At 40.8% G+C, this 11791-nt stretch overlaps 4 protein-coding genes across 4 annotated transcripts; 3 read left to right on the top strand and 1 right to left on the bottom strand.

Moving 5' to 3' along the window:
- Positions 1-909: 909 nt before the first annotated feature.
- On the bottom strand, positions 910-1295 carry PHALS_01232 (uncharacterized protein; the record flags this gene model as incomplete). The annotated part of the gene is made up of 2 exons (XM_024731059.1): positions 910-1164; positions 1245-1295. The coding sequence occupies 2 exons, from the start codon at positions 1293-1295 to the stop codon at positions 910-912; spliced, it is 306 nt and encodes a 101-aa protein (XP_024581274.1).
- A 626-nt stretch (positions 1296-1921) lies between these two features.
- On the top strand, positions 1922-2868 carry PHALS_01231 (uncharacterized protein; the record flags this gene model as incomplete). The annotated part of the gene is made up of 9 exons (XM_024731057.1): positions 1922-1933; positions 2030-2038; positions 2103-2149; positions 2243-2295; positions 2423-2446; positions 2509-2582; positions 2640-2655; positions 2711-2735; positions 2829-2868. The coding sequence occupies 9 exons, from the start codon at positions 1922-1924 to the stop codon at positions 2866-2868; spliced, it is 300 nt and encodes a 99-aa protein (XP_024581273.1).
- Positions 2869-6396: 3528 nt separating this feature from the next.
- Positions 6397-6895, top strand: PHALS_01230 (uncharacterized protein; the record flags this gene model as incomplete). Its single annotated transcript, XM_024731056.1, has 4 exons — positions 6397-6557; positions 6640-6704; positions 6765-6781; positions 6845-6895. 4 exons carry the CDS (start codon positions 6397-6399, stop codon positions 6893-6895), a joined length of 294 nt encoding a protein of 97 aa, XP_024581272.1.
- A 71-nt stretch (positions 6896-6966) lies between these two features.
- On the top strand, positions 6967-9614 carry PHALS_01229 (uncharacterized protein; the record flags this gene model as incomplete). Its single annotated transcript, XM_024731055.1, has 2 exons — positions 6967-7116; positions 9294-9614. 2 exons carry the CDS (start codon positions 6967-6969, stop codon positions 9612-9614), a joined length of 471 nt encoding a protein of 156 aa, XP_024581271.1.
- Between the last annotated feature and the right edge of the window lie 2177 nt (positions 9615-11791).

Raw genomic sequence — 11791 nt, 5'->3', positions numbered from 1 at the left:
AATTTGATCAGAAGATTTCTAGTTTCCCCGTCTGCTGCATATTCAGTTTCCCTTCCTCTTTGTATCAAAACTCTTTTTTATCTGGATGTTTTCGTCTCTTTGCGATTTTTCCTTGCTTCATGTTCTTTCCGGAGCGATATTACAGATCAATCATGACTGAGCTTCATGGATCAACACGGAGAGAATAAATATTTGCCGGTAGAAAGTTCAATATAGTGATTAAATCCACGGAGTGAAACCATTTCTCCTAGTATTGCTTCTGTTTATTCAACTTCCCGAAAGTGCTGATATAAATACTGAATATCGAGCACGTAAGTAGATTGTGAAACTAAAGGACGATTGCTTCCGATCTTGTGTTTCAAGTCATCATGGGATTGCTTTCCCTCAATTACATTTGGCTGAATCCAAGGTTTTCGTTCATGAAGCGTCGTTTCAACTGCCGCTGTGAAGCCTCCACCACAATTACATGTGGAGCATTGCACTGCAATAATTATTGACTCTGCAAAACCGGCTGTAATGTCTGCAGAGTTAAATCTCGTGGCGTACTAAACGAGCAATATTAGCAAAGCTTGAGCCTTCCTCTTTTCTGAGTTTCTATCCATTGCTAATTATTTTGTTAGTTATAAGAATGCAATTTTTCATTCTCCATCTTTTTATTAAGTGCAGTACATCGTAACCTAGAATTCGAGGACCGCGAACAAGTAATTGCCCCCAATCTCTGTATCTCCCCACGGAGAATAGAGACTAGGTGGGCGTGCGCTATTCAATCTTCTATCTCAAAACTACGTGGAGGCGCTTGAATTGCTTGTTTTCTTCACAGACGAAAAGTCTGAATGGATTGGATCGAAAACAAAGTCATCCTGATTTTTATATTATTACTCGGAACCACTACAGAGAAGCGCTCTTATCCTACTTGACGTTCTCATTAATTGAAGATGTTTTGAGAAGCGGTTGCCTTAAGGTCGATTCGGTTGCCTTGCTTGTTTTCTTCAGAAGAGAGGAGTCTGACTTGGTCGCAGCGTCAATGTTGACTTTAGTTTTCGGATTCTTTTTGAGACGCCATTTAAACAAACTGGTTGCCTCGCTTGTTTTCTCCCGAAAAGAGGAGTCTGACTTGATCGCAGCGTCAATGTTGACTTCAGTTTTCGAATTCCTTCCGGAAAGCTGATCGAGCAAATTTCTGAAAAAGCGTTTGACCAATCGAGCATTGTGTTTATTAACGATATTTTGTGGAAACATCCAACCTTCGTCGACTTGGATTCCTCGTTCTTCCGTGACGGCTTCAGCTTGCACATTATTAATAAATGCAAGCTCGACGAACGACAAAAGCAGTGTAACAACTAGCAGATGAAACCGTTACCGCTGCATTGTTGAAAACAAGAGACTCGAGCACTGCACAGAAATTTGAAGAGTGAATTTATTTTTTAGCTATGAAAAATTTGCACATTAGATCCAATCCATTTGGAAGCTAATCAGCTGCTATGCTCGTGCATGACAACAAATGATGGAACATTAACGTGTGCCATCTCGACGTGGGCCAGTTTCGTGGAATATATGAAGATTAAGTACATAATGTAAGATCAGCAAATACGTAAACATAATAGATCGATGGTCGACAATCTTTCTCTTCTGGTCTGCTCCGGCTTCTGGAAAAAAATCGGATCTTTAGCATCTACTCGCAGCTGCCAGGGGGTGGCAGCCACCAAACTTGGTGTGTACTCTCTTACAATTGTTAGCTACGTGTTGTTTCATGCAAGTTGCAAGAGATATGGCGCTTGAAAAGTGGCTGGACTCATAAAACGCTCTCGTGAGCAGCAAGTTGAGATGTTTGGACTTCGGTATAAACTTTTAATGCGCTTGGTTTCTATGTCAGGTATGAAAAATGTTTTTCAAATCTTTTTTATCATAACAAATTTGATTAATGGACAATTTTGTATGTTCGTAGCATATTAAAAGACAACGTAACGTTCGACGCATAATGGCTGGTGGTATGTGGGTTACAGCAGCTATGCTTTACTTCTTGGATTAGGAGCGTTGGGTAATATCCATGCACTTAGCTATTGTACGATACTATGGGGACTAAATGGCCTTATGTTATCAAGTGGCTATGTTGCAGTAATGGGCAAGTGATTTATCAAAAACGAACGAGGTGCAGTACTTGGAATTTGGAGTAGAAATGGATGTCTTGGTAATATTGTCGGTACGGTTCTTATCACTTCAATGTTTGCATTGGTCGAGAAAGCATTAGCATGGAAAATAGCTCTTGTGGTAGCTGCTGGACTGGATTCTATAGATGTAATGTATCGCTATCAGTGATCAAAAGACGCCAAACCAGATGTAGCCATTCACAAAGACCAGACTAAATTGATGTAGAAGCTGGAAAAGTTGATGGTGCATCCCTGGATTGAGGATTTGTTCTAAGTCGTTTTGGCAATCGAAAGTGTTGGTATGTGCTTTTCTTCGTCATCAAGCTTTTCCATACGCAATGGCTTATGTTTGTCAATTAAGCATTGTTCGTTTGGCTTCCATTTTATCTAACAGTCTCACTCCACATGGATAGCTCACAAGCTGGTACTTTTTCGGTATGCTTCTAGCGTAATTGCCGAGATAACAAGTATAGTCTCAAATTATATGTATAGATGCTCTTCGATATTGGTCAATTTTTGGTGATTTTATCAGCGGATTAGTCTCAGACAGAATGGACCTGTAGTGGTAACGATGTTGCTCTTCTCTTGGTACGTCATTGAACAAATTGAAATATTATATTACGCTATACTTTATGGATGGTGCATCTTATCATGCGACTGCGTTACTATTGCTCACATCAGGTGGTCCTGCAAATCTAATCAGTACAGCTATTTCAGCTGATCACAAGAGTATCAAGAAAATGCAAAAGCTTTATCGACTGTCACGGGAATTATTGATGGAACAGGAAGTATTGGTGCTGCATTGATACAATCTCTGGTGGGATACTTAGCGAACTGCCAATACGAGCTAAAAGGCTCTAATCCTAAGAATCCTCATTGCGTGCAAGTATGTTCATGGAGCCCAGCGTTTGTATTTTTATACTGCTTTATCGTGTGTCTGTCTAACAACTCTTGTATCTTAAAAATCTTGCCTGATCGAACTGCTGCGTTCACGTATAAGTGAGCCATTTTGCACTATTATATAGAATATTGTCGTTTTTATGAAGACGACAAATTTTTGGTCACGCTACCTTTTCTCACGCCTCTCGGTATTGGTATCAAAGCCTAATTATTATAGTAATATGCATTACTACTGGCAATCCTGCCTGATTACGGTGTAGCCACACCACTGTGTTATTACACTAATTGTGTAACACATACCGATGTCCAGTCGCACAATCTCGTCGAGAGCATTGTTAATTCTTATCTTCCTCCCCCGCATTCCCTTCATAAACTTTGGTACGCCACTTCGATCGCTCGCCCCTAAAGTGGGTACTAGTATCAACAGATTAGGGGCCCCCAGAAGTCCCTCTTACCAATCAAAAAAATGTAAAATCGGACAAGCTTTTCAGCATGAAGTGGTTTCAAAAAGGTATCAAAATGTTCGTGCTGATGCTTCGCTAAAGAAGCCGATAAAAACAGGTATATTTTATTAGCGCTAACATCAAACGTTCAGGCCAGCTACCTCCGTGCTTCAGTAGCGAAAGCTGTAAGGAACAACGATGAGATTGGTCTTGCTTTCGAGAGATTGATATTTGACTACTGCGTCAAATCACTTCATGAAAAATGAAAAAGTTTTACAATACCTCCGAAATGATCATAAATTTCTTCATATAATATGGTGAAGTTAATTTTGTAGAAAGAAAACCTTTCTTTGATTGATGACTTCATGGAATTGTCTCCGACCAAACACTCGCAGCGACTACTATCAGCCTCTGTTGGCCAATTTCAAGACGGCATGGTAGATAATTAGTACCCGAATCTGCAGCATAATCAAACCTTCGACATTGATGTCTTAACAAATCTTCACAAACTGGATAGGGCAGTGACCGATTCTAAAGCTGATTTTGGTTGGTACCTTTTGTCAAATCTGCGTATTATCGCGAATGACAAAGAGATCTCGGAACTGCTACAGGAGCTAGCAGATGCTAATCGTATCAGTGATTCTCTTCGAAAGGTCAAAGCTGCACTGGATAACGAGCAAGACGTCAGCACAGCCAAAGCACTAGCTCACTGAATTGGGCAGCTCGCGCACATATCCACTAGTTCATAGTGATAGAAAAGTTAGCTAATAGAACATAAATTATAATGTTCTAAAAAGAAAAAACACACTCAGATCCAAAATTTACAGACAATACAAACGTCTTTAAATTACGTCCACGAAGGCGATGGTTTACAATAATTGCAAATCGCACACACGTACATACTTTCATCCACTACTAGAAGAAGTTGCGCGAGCTCTCGCGAGCACGTACATCGTCATTGACAAGTTACAAACTATTATGACATTTATCAAAAGTAAAACTTTTGAACAGAAAAGTATAATTTCATGATATAGTTGAATGTAGCGGACAGCACGTATCGTCGCTCACAAGACATGATGAAACAGGCGTGCCCGTCATTATCACTCTTAGTATGTTATTGGGATGTGTACAATCCGGAAAATTTAGAATTTTGCCGTAATAACATGTAATAACATAGGTAAGCTCCGGACAGTTTTCGATTTTCAATCCGTGTGGAGAGGATAACAATTACTAGAATAATGACCTAACAAATTAGCAACTGTGTTGGCCAGACGTGAGTAATGTCGTGGCGCCGTCGGCTAAGAGAGGAACGACGCTGCACGCTTGGTCCAATCATTCTCCTGGCATCGTCCCACAATTTCATTATTTAAATGCTTTAATTTAGAATGAAGAATAGTCCACGCCAACTTGCTAACAACCCGGTTAGACTACTTGCTCTGCTTCTTATACAAAAGTTGTGGTCACTTTTCACTCGCAAAGTCGCGTATCGTCGTCGTTGACATCATATGTGCTATTGAAAATATAATTCAATATTCAAATAGACATATCATCGAGTTGCAAAAGGTGTACGCGCAACGAAACCAATTATTATTCGGGTAGTGTGACAATAGACAAACCCAATTGGAAAGAGAGATTAGTATCGCCGCTTCGCAGTGAATATCAAATGAACAGTGTCTCTGTCTCGCTTTGTCTTTAAAATTATTGATTAAATTCTTCGACTTCTGAAATATGTCACAATGTCGTATTCTCATCTTTAAACTGTCGATGTGTTCGAGTCATTTAATAACTATCAAATTGGTACCACGGCTTGCACAATCCAAATTGATAAAGATGCTCGACACAATGGTTAACTACATCAATTCGGAAATGTAAAGGTCTGTTGGATTATTCACTATTGCTCTGAGATTTGTATCTTGTCTCCTAAGGATAAATCTAAAGCACTAAGTCTTATATAGTATTGTCTGTGTAAATCAAGATGATGACAATTTGTGGGACACATCGATAGAGCTATCCCAGGCTTTTTATCAAGCTCTCCGAATCCGAAGAAAGCTGTGACCTTCTCATGGGTTCATCTTTCATCTTCAGTTTCCAGACAAATTCGACGAGACACGAGACATTTAAGGTACGATCAAACCCCAGTTTTTCTGCACGTCCTTACGAGTCAAGATTGATTATTATTTGAGGATTACCACAATAGTATTGTGATAGTCCTTGACTTAATAAGCCAAACAAATTTGCAAAGCTGGTTAGAGAGCTGACGCTCGAGGAGAGATATATCTAAGACCTCACGCCCGTCCTTGATTGGTTTGCAAAGGTGCTCAACGTTTGAGAGCTGGCCAAAGCAATAGATCTGATTGCTAAAATCTTCTCGACTTGAGTCATGTTGTGCATTTTCCACTTCTTTTGGTATGGCTAATCGTTGTTCCCACCACCGAGAAAGATGCTAAATATTTCCAAGAGCCATCAAGAACTTTTGCTTTATAGGATCGCAAGTGACTCATTCAAACAACACGACGATGAGCTTATACTTGACTCGCTGTGGTGCATTAACAATAGAAATTCAGTTAAGTAGAATAATACAAATTCGAGCAATCTCGACACATCTAACCTATTATCACATCAATCTTAAGTAGAATGACAAAATATCGAAAAGGTATGACGACGTCTGATAGCTGGAGAGGAGCAAGCGTAGCATGTAGGTGGCTGATTGGTTGACCAGCGAATACACCAATGAATGCTGGATCTTTTCCAGGTACAAGATTATCAGGAATGCCGGTTTGGTGTTCATGACGTTCAGATTATAGATAACGGTTACTGGATCGAGCAACTTTTCAAGCAGCCAATACATCTTACTCAGCGTAGATGCATAATATTCCTCTTAAGATCGGCGTTCGACAGTCGACTTGATGGACCGTGCTGATGCCCTGGATGAGCAAAGCAAATGTGATTTTTATCGACGGTTCAGGTCATCACGTCAGCGAGAAAACAGTATCGCTAAGTGGCCTCAATCTCTTCAACCATCTTCCAGACGACACCGCCTACACAATCATCTGCATTCGACTTTTAGGTAATATTAAGAGAAACATCAATAATCACATAGTGTAACGAGACACTGGGTCAGTTGAACAAACTTCCTTTTGGTCTTGAAGCTTAAATAGCCTTTGGAGTCGCGTACGGTGCATAGCAGCTGTAGAATTTGATGACCTCTTTATCGGTAAGGTCTCAATTGCACTTAAACTTGTTGAAATATGACGTTTGTGGGGCAACTTACCAGTGACGTCAAGAATTGTGGTACTGGAGTATTTGTGCGTCACAGTGTTTCTCCCTCCTCAATAACATCTTTTTTATGACTAGTTTCCATCTTGCCTTAGTACAGCTGCCCGTAGTCTAGTCGACGGAGTGTAAACTTCATGCACCGTTTGCTCTCCCCGTGTATCCAGATGGCGCTGCGCAGTATTTCTGTTCTATGATAAGTAATGGATGTCATGTGTGGAATGCCTGATCAAATCGCAATATTTGACATCTCAGAGATTTTTGACGTATATGCCTCGGTGGAGAACACAGTGGCTGCGATGATTGTATTATCTGCGGTTAAGGATCGAGATTTCTATAGCAAAAGCAAGCAGGTATCCAATAGTCCAGCGACCTATTGATCTTCGCAAGCATTATGCGATTCTTTGCAAGGTATTTCCGTACAACAGAAAGAAAACACTCTATTGTTTGCGCTTGCATTGCGATGGAAATTCTAGAGCCTGCAAACGTGTATCCTCTCGCTCGCGACAGCATGTATTTTGCTTACACACATATCCGTAGCGATATGATGTGAGTTTACAATTTACGAGTCTTACAAACGTTGAATAAATTTGTGCTAACTTGATAATCCTGATTAGAGTGATCACGAAAATTTAAGCAGCAGAATCAAACGTCGGTATCATTATCGTTCTTATTGTCAAATGAAGTTTCATCGCTTGGGTGATTTTGGCGTTTGAACTAAGAACGGCTGAGGAGAATGAGAGTGGAAAGGTGGTCAATATGTTGTGGGATCGCCTTAAACTGTTGTCGAGATACTACATGAAATAAAAAACAGTACCATCATCAATTTTACTTTGCATCGCAAATGGATGTGGGTTCAACCATTACGACATCAGATTATTGAGTAGTAGGATGCATATTTATAACTGAATGCGAAAAAGACGTCACAATTTTTAACCCGTTTCTATTTTCTAATTTGCTGCCGGAGATTAGCTGAACATGGCATGCTGAGGCGTTTCCTTTTGGTTGAGATATTGTTCACTCTTAAGTGTACAACTGTAGAGCTCTAAGACATAAAGATATTACTCACATGGATCCTTATGGACCTCCGACTTGAGATCGATGGAAGAAATATTGGATGATCTACCTGCTCTGATGGACATAGCATTCTGACACGTGAAAGAACTTTTCCTGTCCAATGCAATAAATGAATGCGTTGAGTCATTTCCGCTAACATCAAATGAAATTGAGGAGAGCCCCTTTTTGAAGATTAGTTACTCCATAATCTTTAAGTGACGCTTTAAGTGTCTGGACACGACCGCTTCTACTGTCATGAGCTATTAAGACGATGGCAATACGGACTGAAAAATTTTGTACAAACTGGTGGACTAGCCTAGACTTACGATCGATCGCTCTGATAGAGATTATTTTAGGACTCGAGACGGCATCTCTCATTATAAGGCAAGACTCCGTAATTAGAAAGTGATGATCACATCGGCTGCAAGGCAGAACAAGATACCTTCACTCTGAAGCAGGATGCTCATCGTCGATGCTAGCTCAGACGCCGAAACTTTACTTTATTTGTTTTTGTATAGTTATCCCTGTGCTTTGTGCTTTGAATTCTGCCTCATTTTATTCCACAGATTAGCCACCAGACGCAACGTGTCTATGTACCAATAGGCTCTTTACACTGAAACACTTAAGCTCAATGCTAGATGACTTTCAAACGTGCATTTATTATGAAGGTGATTGTGCCATGTGAGTCTCCAATCTATAATTTCATGGTATTTTAGCTTTTGGTAGACTTTCAGAGGGCTCGTTTGAATTGATACACTGTATCTTACGCTTAAGTTACGTTTTATACGAAATCAAACTAAACTGGAAAATAATTTCAGTCAATTTAACACTTTTGTCGCACCAAGCCATCGTAGTACATGCATCAAAGTCTTCCCAAGCACGTGCTGGAAGCTAGCTGATCTATTTGACCAGATGCTGCATTCGAGGAGTCAATACATCAACGAAACCGACAGATATTGCATTCAAGCATTGAGGTGTTGCTCTCGTGCAAGAAAACACTTTTGATGTGTTATATTATGATCGAGCATACGCGCAAGGAAGATTTTTGATTGTTGCATCGCTTGTATGATTGCTACACACTAAGAACCCATTACATTTAATATGCAATCAACATCTGTTCTACACAAGCTTAAAGTAGCCAGCAGAACCCATGGTGACTATCTTCCCGGAGCATATGCCTATGGCTCTATATATCCTGCACTTCTTTCTTCATTTGCAGATATCCACCAAACACTAAGCCTTTCCTTTCTCGATAATCATGCGATATCAAGTCATTCTACTGATTGTTGGCCTTCTATTTTCAAGCGTTGTACTCGTCTCCACGACTATGGTATCGCCGATAACAGAAACAAACGCACTCGCAACCACCGCTAAATCGCTTACGCAGTTCCAACCTTCAACAAAAACAAGTTTTTGGTCATTCGCTGAAATATTGGAATCTCTTGATCCATGAAAAGTTTTCGATAATTCCAAGGCAAAACAAGCGGAAGCCGCGCGAAAGATCGAAGATGCTGGCAGTCTGAAGGAAGCTCTTGAAGTTTTGGGAATTGGATGGAAATTTCACGTTGAAAAGCCTCTCAGTCAGACTTTATCTACTATCCTGTTGAGTCCCGAGTTTAAGGCGGTTTCTGAGCTCGCAGAAAAACTTTACAACGATAAGCCACACGACTACTTGACTCAAGCTCTACGTGAAGCGTACAGTCCACATTTCGATCTCATGATCAGACATGTTGTACACACAGGGAGCGAGGACGCCAAGGCAGCTTTAAGAAAATATTCTCTAATACCAAATTAATGAAAATAGAAAGAATTTTTTTGGTCCAAACGGCATCATAAACGCTGTTTGAATGGTGCATTCTACATTTTAAGACTTGGCTATTAGAAAAGTGATTGTTGGCACGATTATCGAGTTTACGTGCCAGTAATACAGGACATATTACTGGTGACATAGCATCTTGACATGTACCAATCTAAAGTCTTGGCGAAACGTAAGCGCATCTCCCAAATTAAGCGGCAATGAAACACCTTAACTCAGAGGTTATCTTGGCAAAGATGGTAAACTATTGTGTCAATTTCCGCGAGATATATTGTGGTCAACATTGCGGTGTGCAGCGATGCGGATATACGTAAACCGTTCGAAACAGATGCGACTAGATGCTGCATTGTTGAAAACTCTGAAAAGTAAGTTATTTTTTAGATCGAGTGCTACTTTAATTTTTGCGTTTGATTTTGCTTTTGCAATATAGTCCTAATCCACTCGACAGGGCGGGCCACACTATCTTGTGTGACCGTACCAATATGCCGGTAAAACAAGTCAATGTGGACAAATGAAAACTATACAACGGCCTTCATCATAAATACACGTTTGAAAGTCATCTAGCATTGAGCTTTAAGTGTTTCAGTGTAAAGAGCCTATTGGTACATAGACACGTTGCATCTGGTGGCTATCGGTGGAATAAAATGAGGCAGATTTCAAAGCACAAAGCACAAGAATGACTATACAAAAACAAATAAAGTAAAGGCTGGGTAGCATCAACGATGAGCATCCTGCTTCAAAGTGAAGGTATTTTATCCTGCCTTGCGGCCGATGTGATCATCACTTATTAAATGAGATATGGAGTCTCGCCTTATAATGAGAAAAGCCGTCTCGAGTCCTAAAATTTTCTCTATCAGAGCGATCGATCGTAAGTCTAGGCTCGCAATATATTGTCGCTACAAGATGCACCTAGCAGTATTGAATTAGGTCGTGACCGAGCAAATGTATCTCTTTATCTAGGATAGCAACCCCCTATTTTTAAATTTGTTCTCATCAATCGATCCTCAAATCTCGACGTCGGACTCTTCTCATCAGGTTCAGATCGTCTATCAGGTAATACTCACCGTGAAGTTCATCAAGAAACATGTTCCGATTCTATATCATCAATTGGATGCTGCTTGTGGTTTCTGGGAGTGATGATGGTTTTAGTCCACCAGTTCGTACAAAATCTTTCAGGCCGTATTGCCGTCGTCTGAATAGCTCATGACAGCAGAAGCGGTCGTATCCAGACACTTAAAGCGTCACATAAAGTGCGGTAAATCATCTGTTCGACTCCGCTATGTAGTGCAGCATGTATGGAGTAACTAATCTTCAAATGGGGAATCGCCTCAATTTCATTTGATGTTAGCGGAAATGACTCAACGCATTCATTTAATGCATTGAATAGGAAAAGTTCTTTCACGTGTCAGAATGCTATGTTCATTAGAGGAGATAGATCATCCATTATTTCTTCCATCGATCTTAAGTTGGAGGTCCGTAAAAAACCATGTGAGTAATATCTTTATGTCTTGGAGCCCTGCAGTTGTACGCTGAAGTGTATACGAGTCTCCCAATCAACAGGAACCGCCTCAGCATGCCATGTTCAACTAATCTTCCGCAGCAAAGTGGAAAATAGACAACGTTTTCGTGTTGAAGTGGCGTCGCGTAATGAGAGCTGGACAAGCCAACTGACTCGACGAATGATGACTAGGATCCGTATAGCAAAATCTGGTTGGGTTATAATGGAGCGAGTGCTGGATGTGATTGGATCACATTCAGAACTTCTTTCTCGCGACTTTCATCTTGTCGAGGCGTCGCAGGGAGAATCTCGAGAGCGGCTGCTATCAGAATCAGGAAAAAGAAGGGCACACCGGAAGGTAATTACAGACATGTAGGAAGGGTAGATTGTGTAGCTGCTAACTAATTCATTTTGGCATTTGCCTTCCACTATTCAACAGGTTAACAGCCGCACAAGGCTCTCAAGCTACAAGACGCCGCCTCGATGTCGACGAAGAAGGCCGAAGTCCTTCTCGGTAGCGCAACTACTTCCACTGGGAGTTTGCCATGCGCATGACGCTGGCGAAGAAGGGACTGCTGGCTCATGTGCAGACGGTGAAGCCGGAAGCAGAGATGACGGGGGCGTGGCTGCTGAACGACATAAAGGCGCTCAGTTTGAT

Source organism: Plasmopara halstedii, assembly GCF_900000015.1.
Source record: "Plasmopara halstedii genome assembly, contig: Scaffold_1343, whole genome shotgun sequence".
NCBI lineage: Eukaryota > Oomycota > Peronosporomycetes > Peronosporales > Peronosporaceae > Plasmopara > Plasmopara halstedii.
Note: the sequence above shows the minus strand (reverse complement) of the source record. Positions and strands in the feature narration are given on the sequence as shown.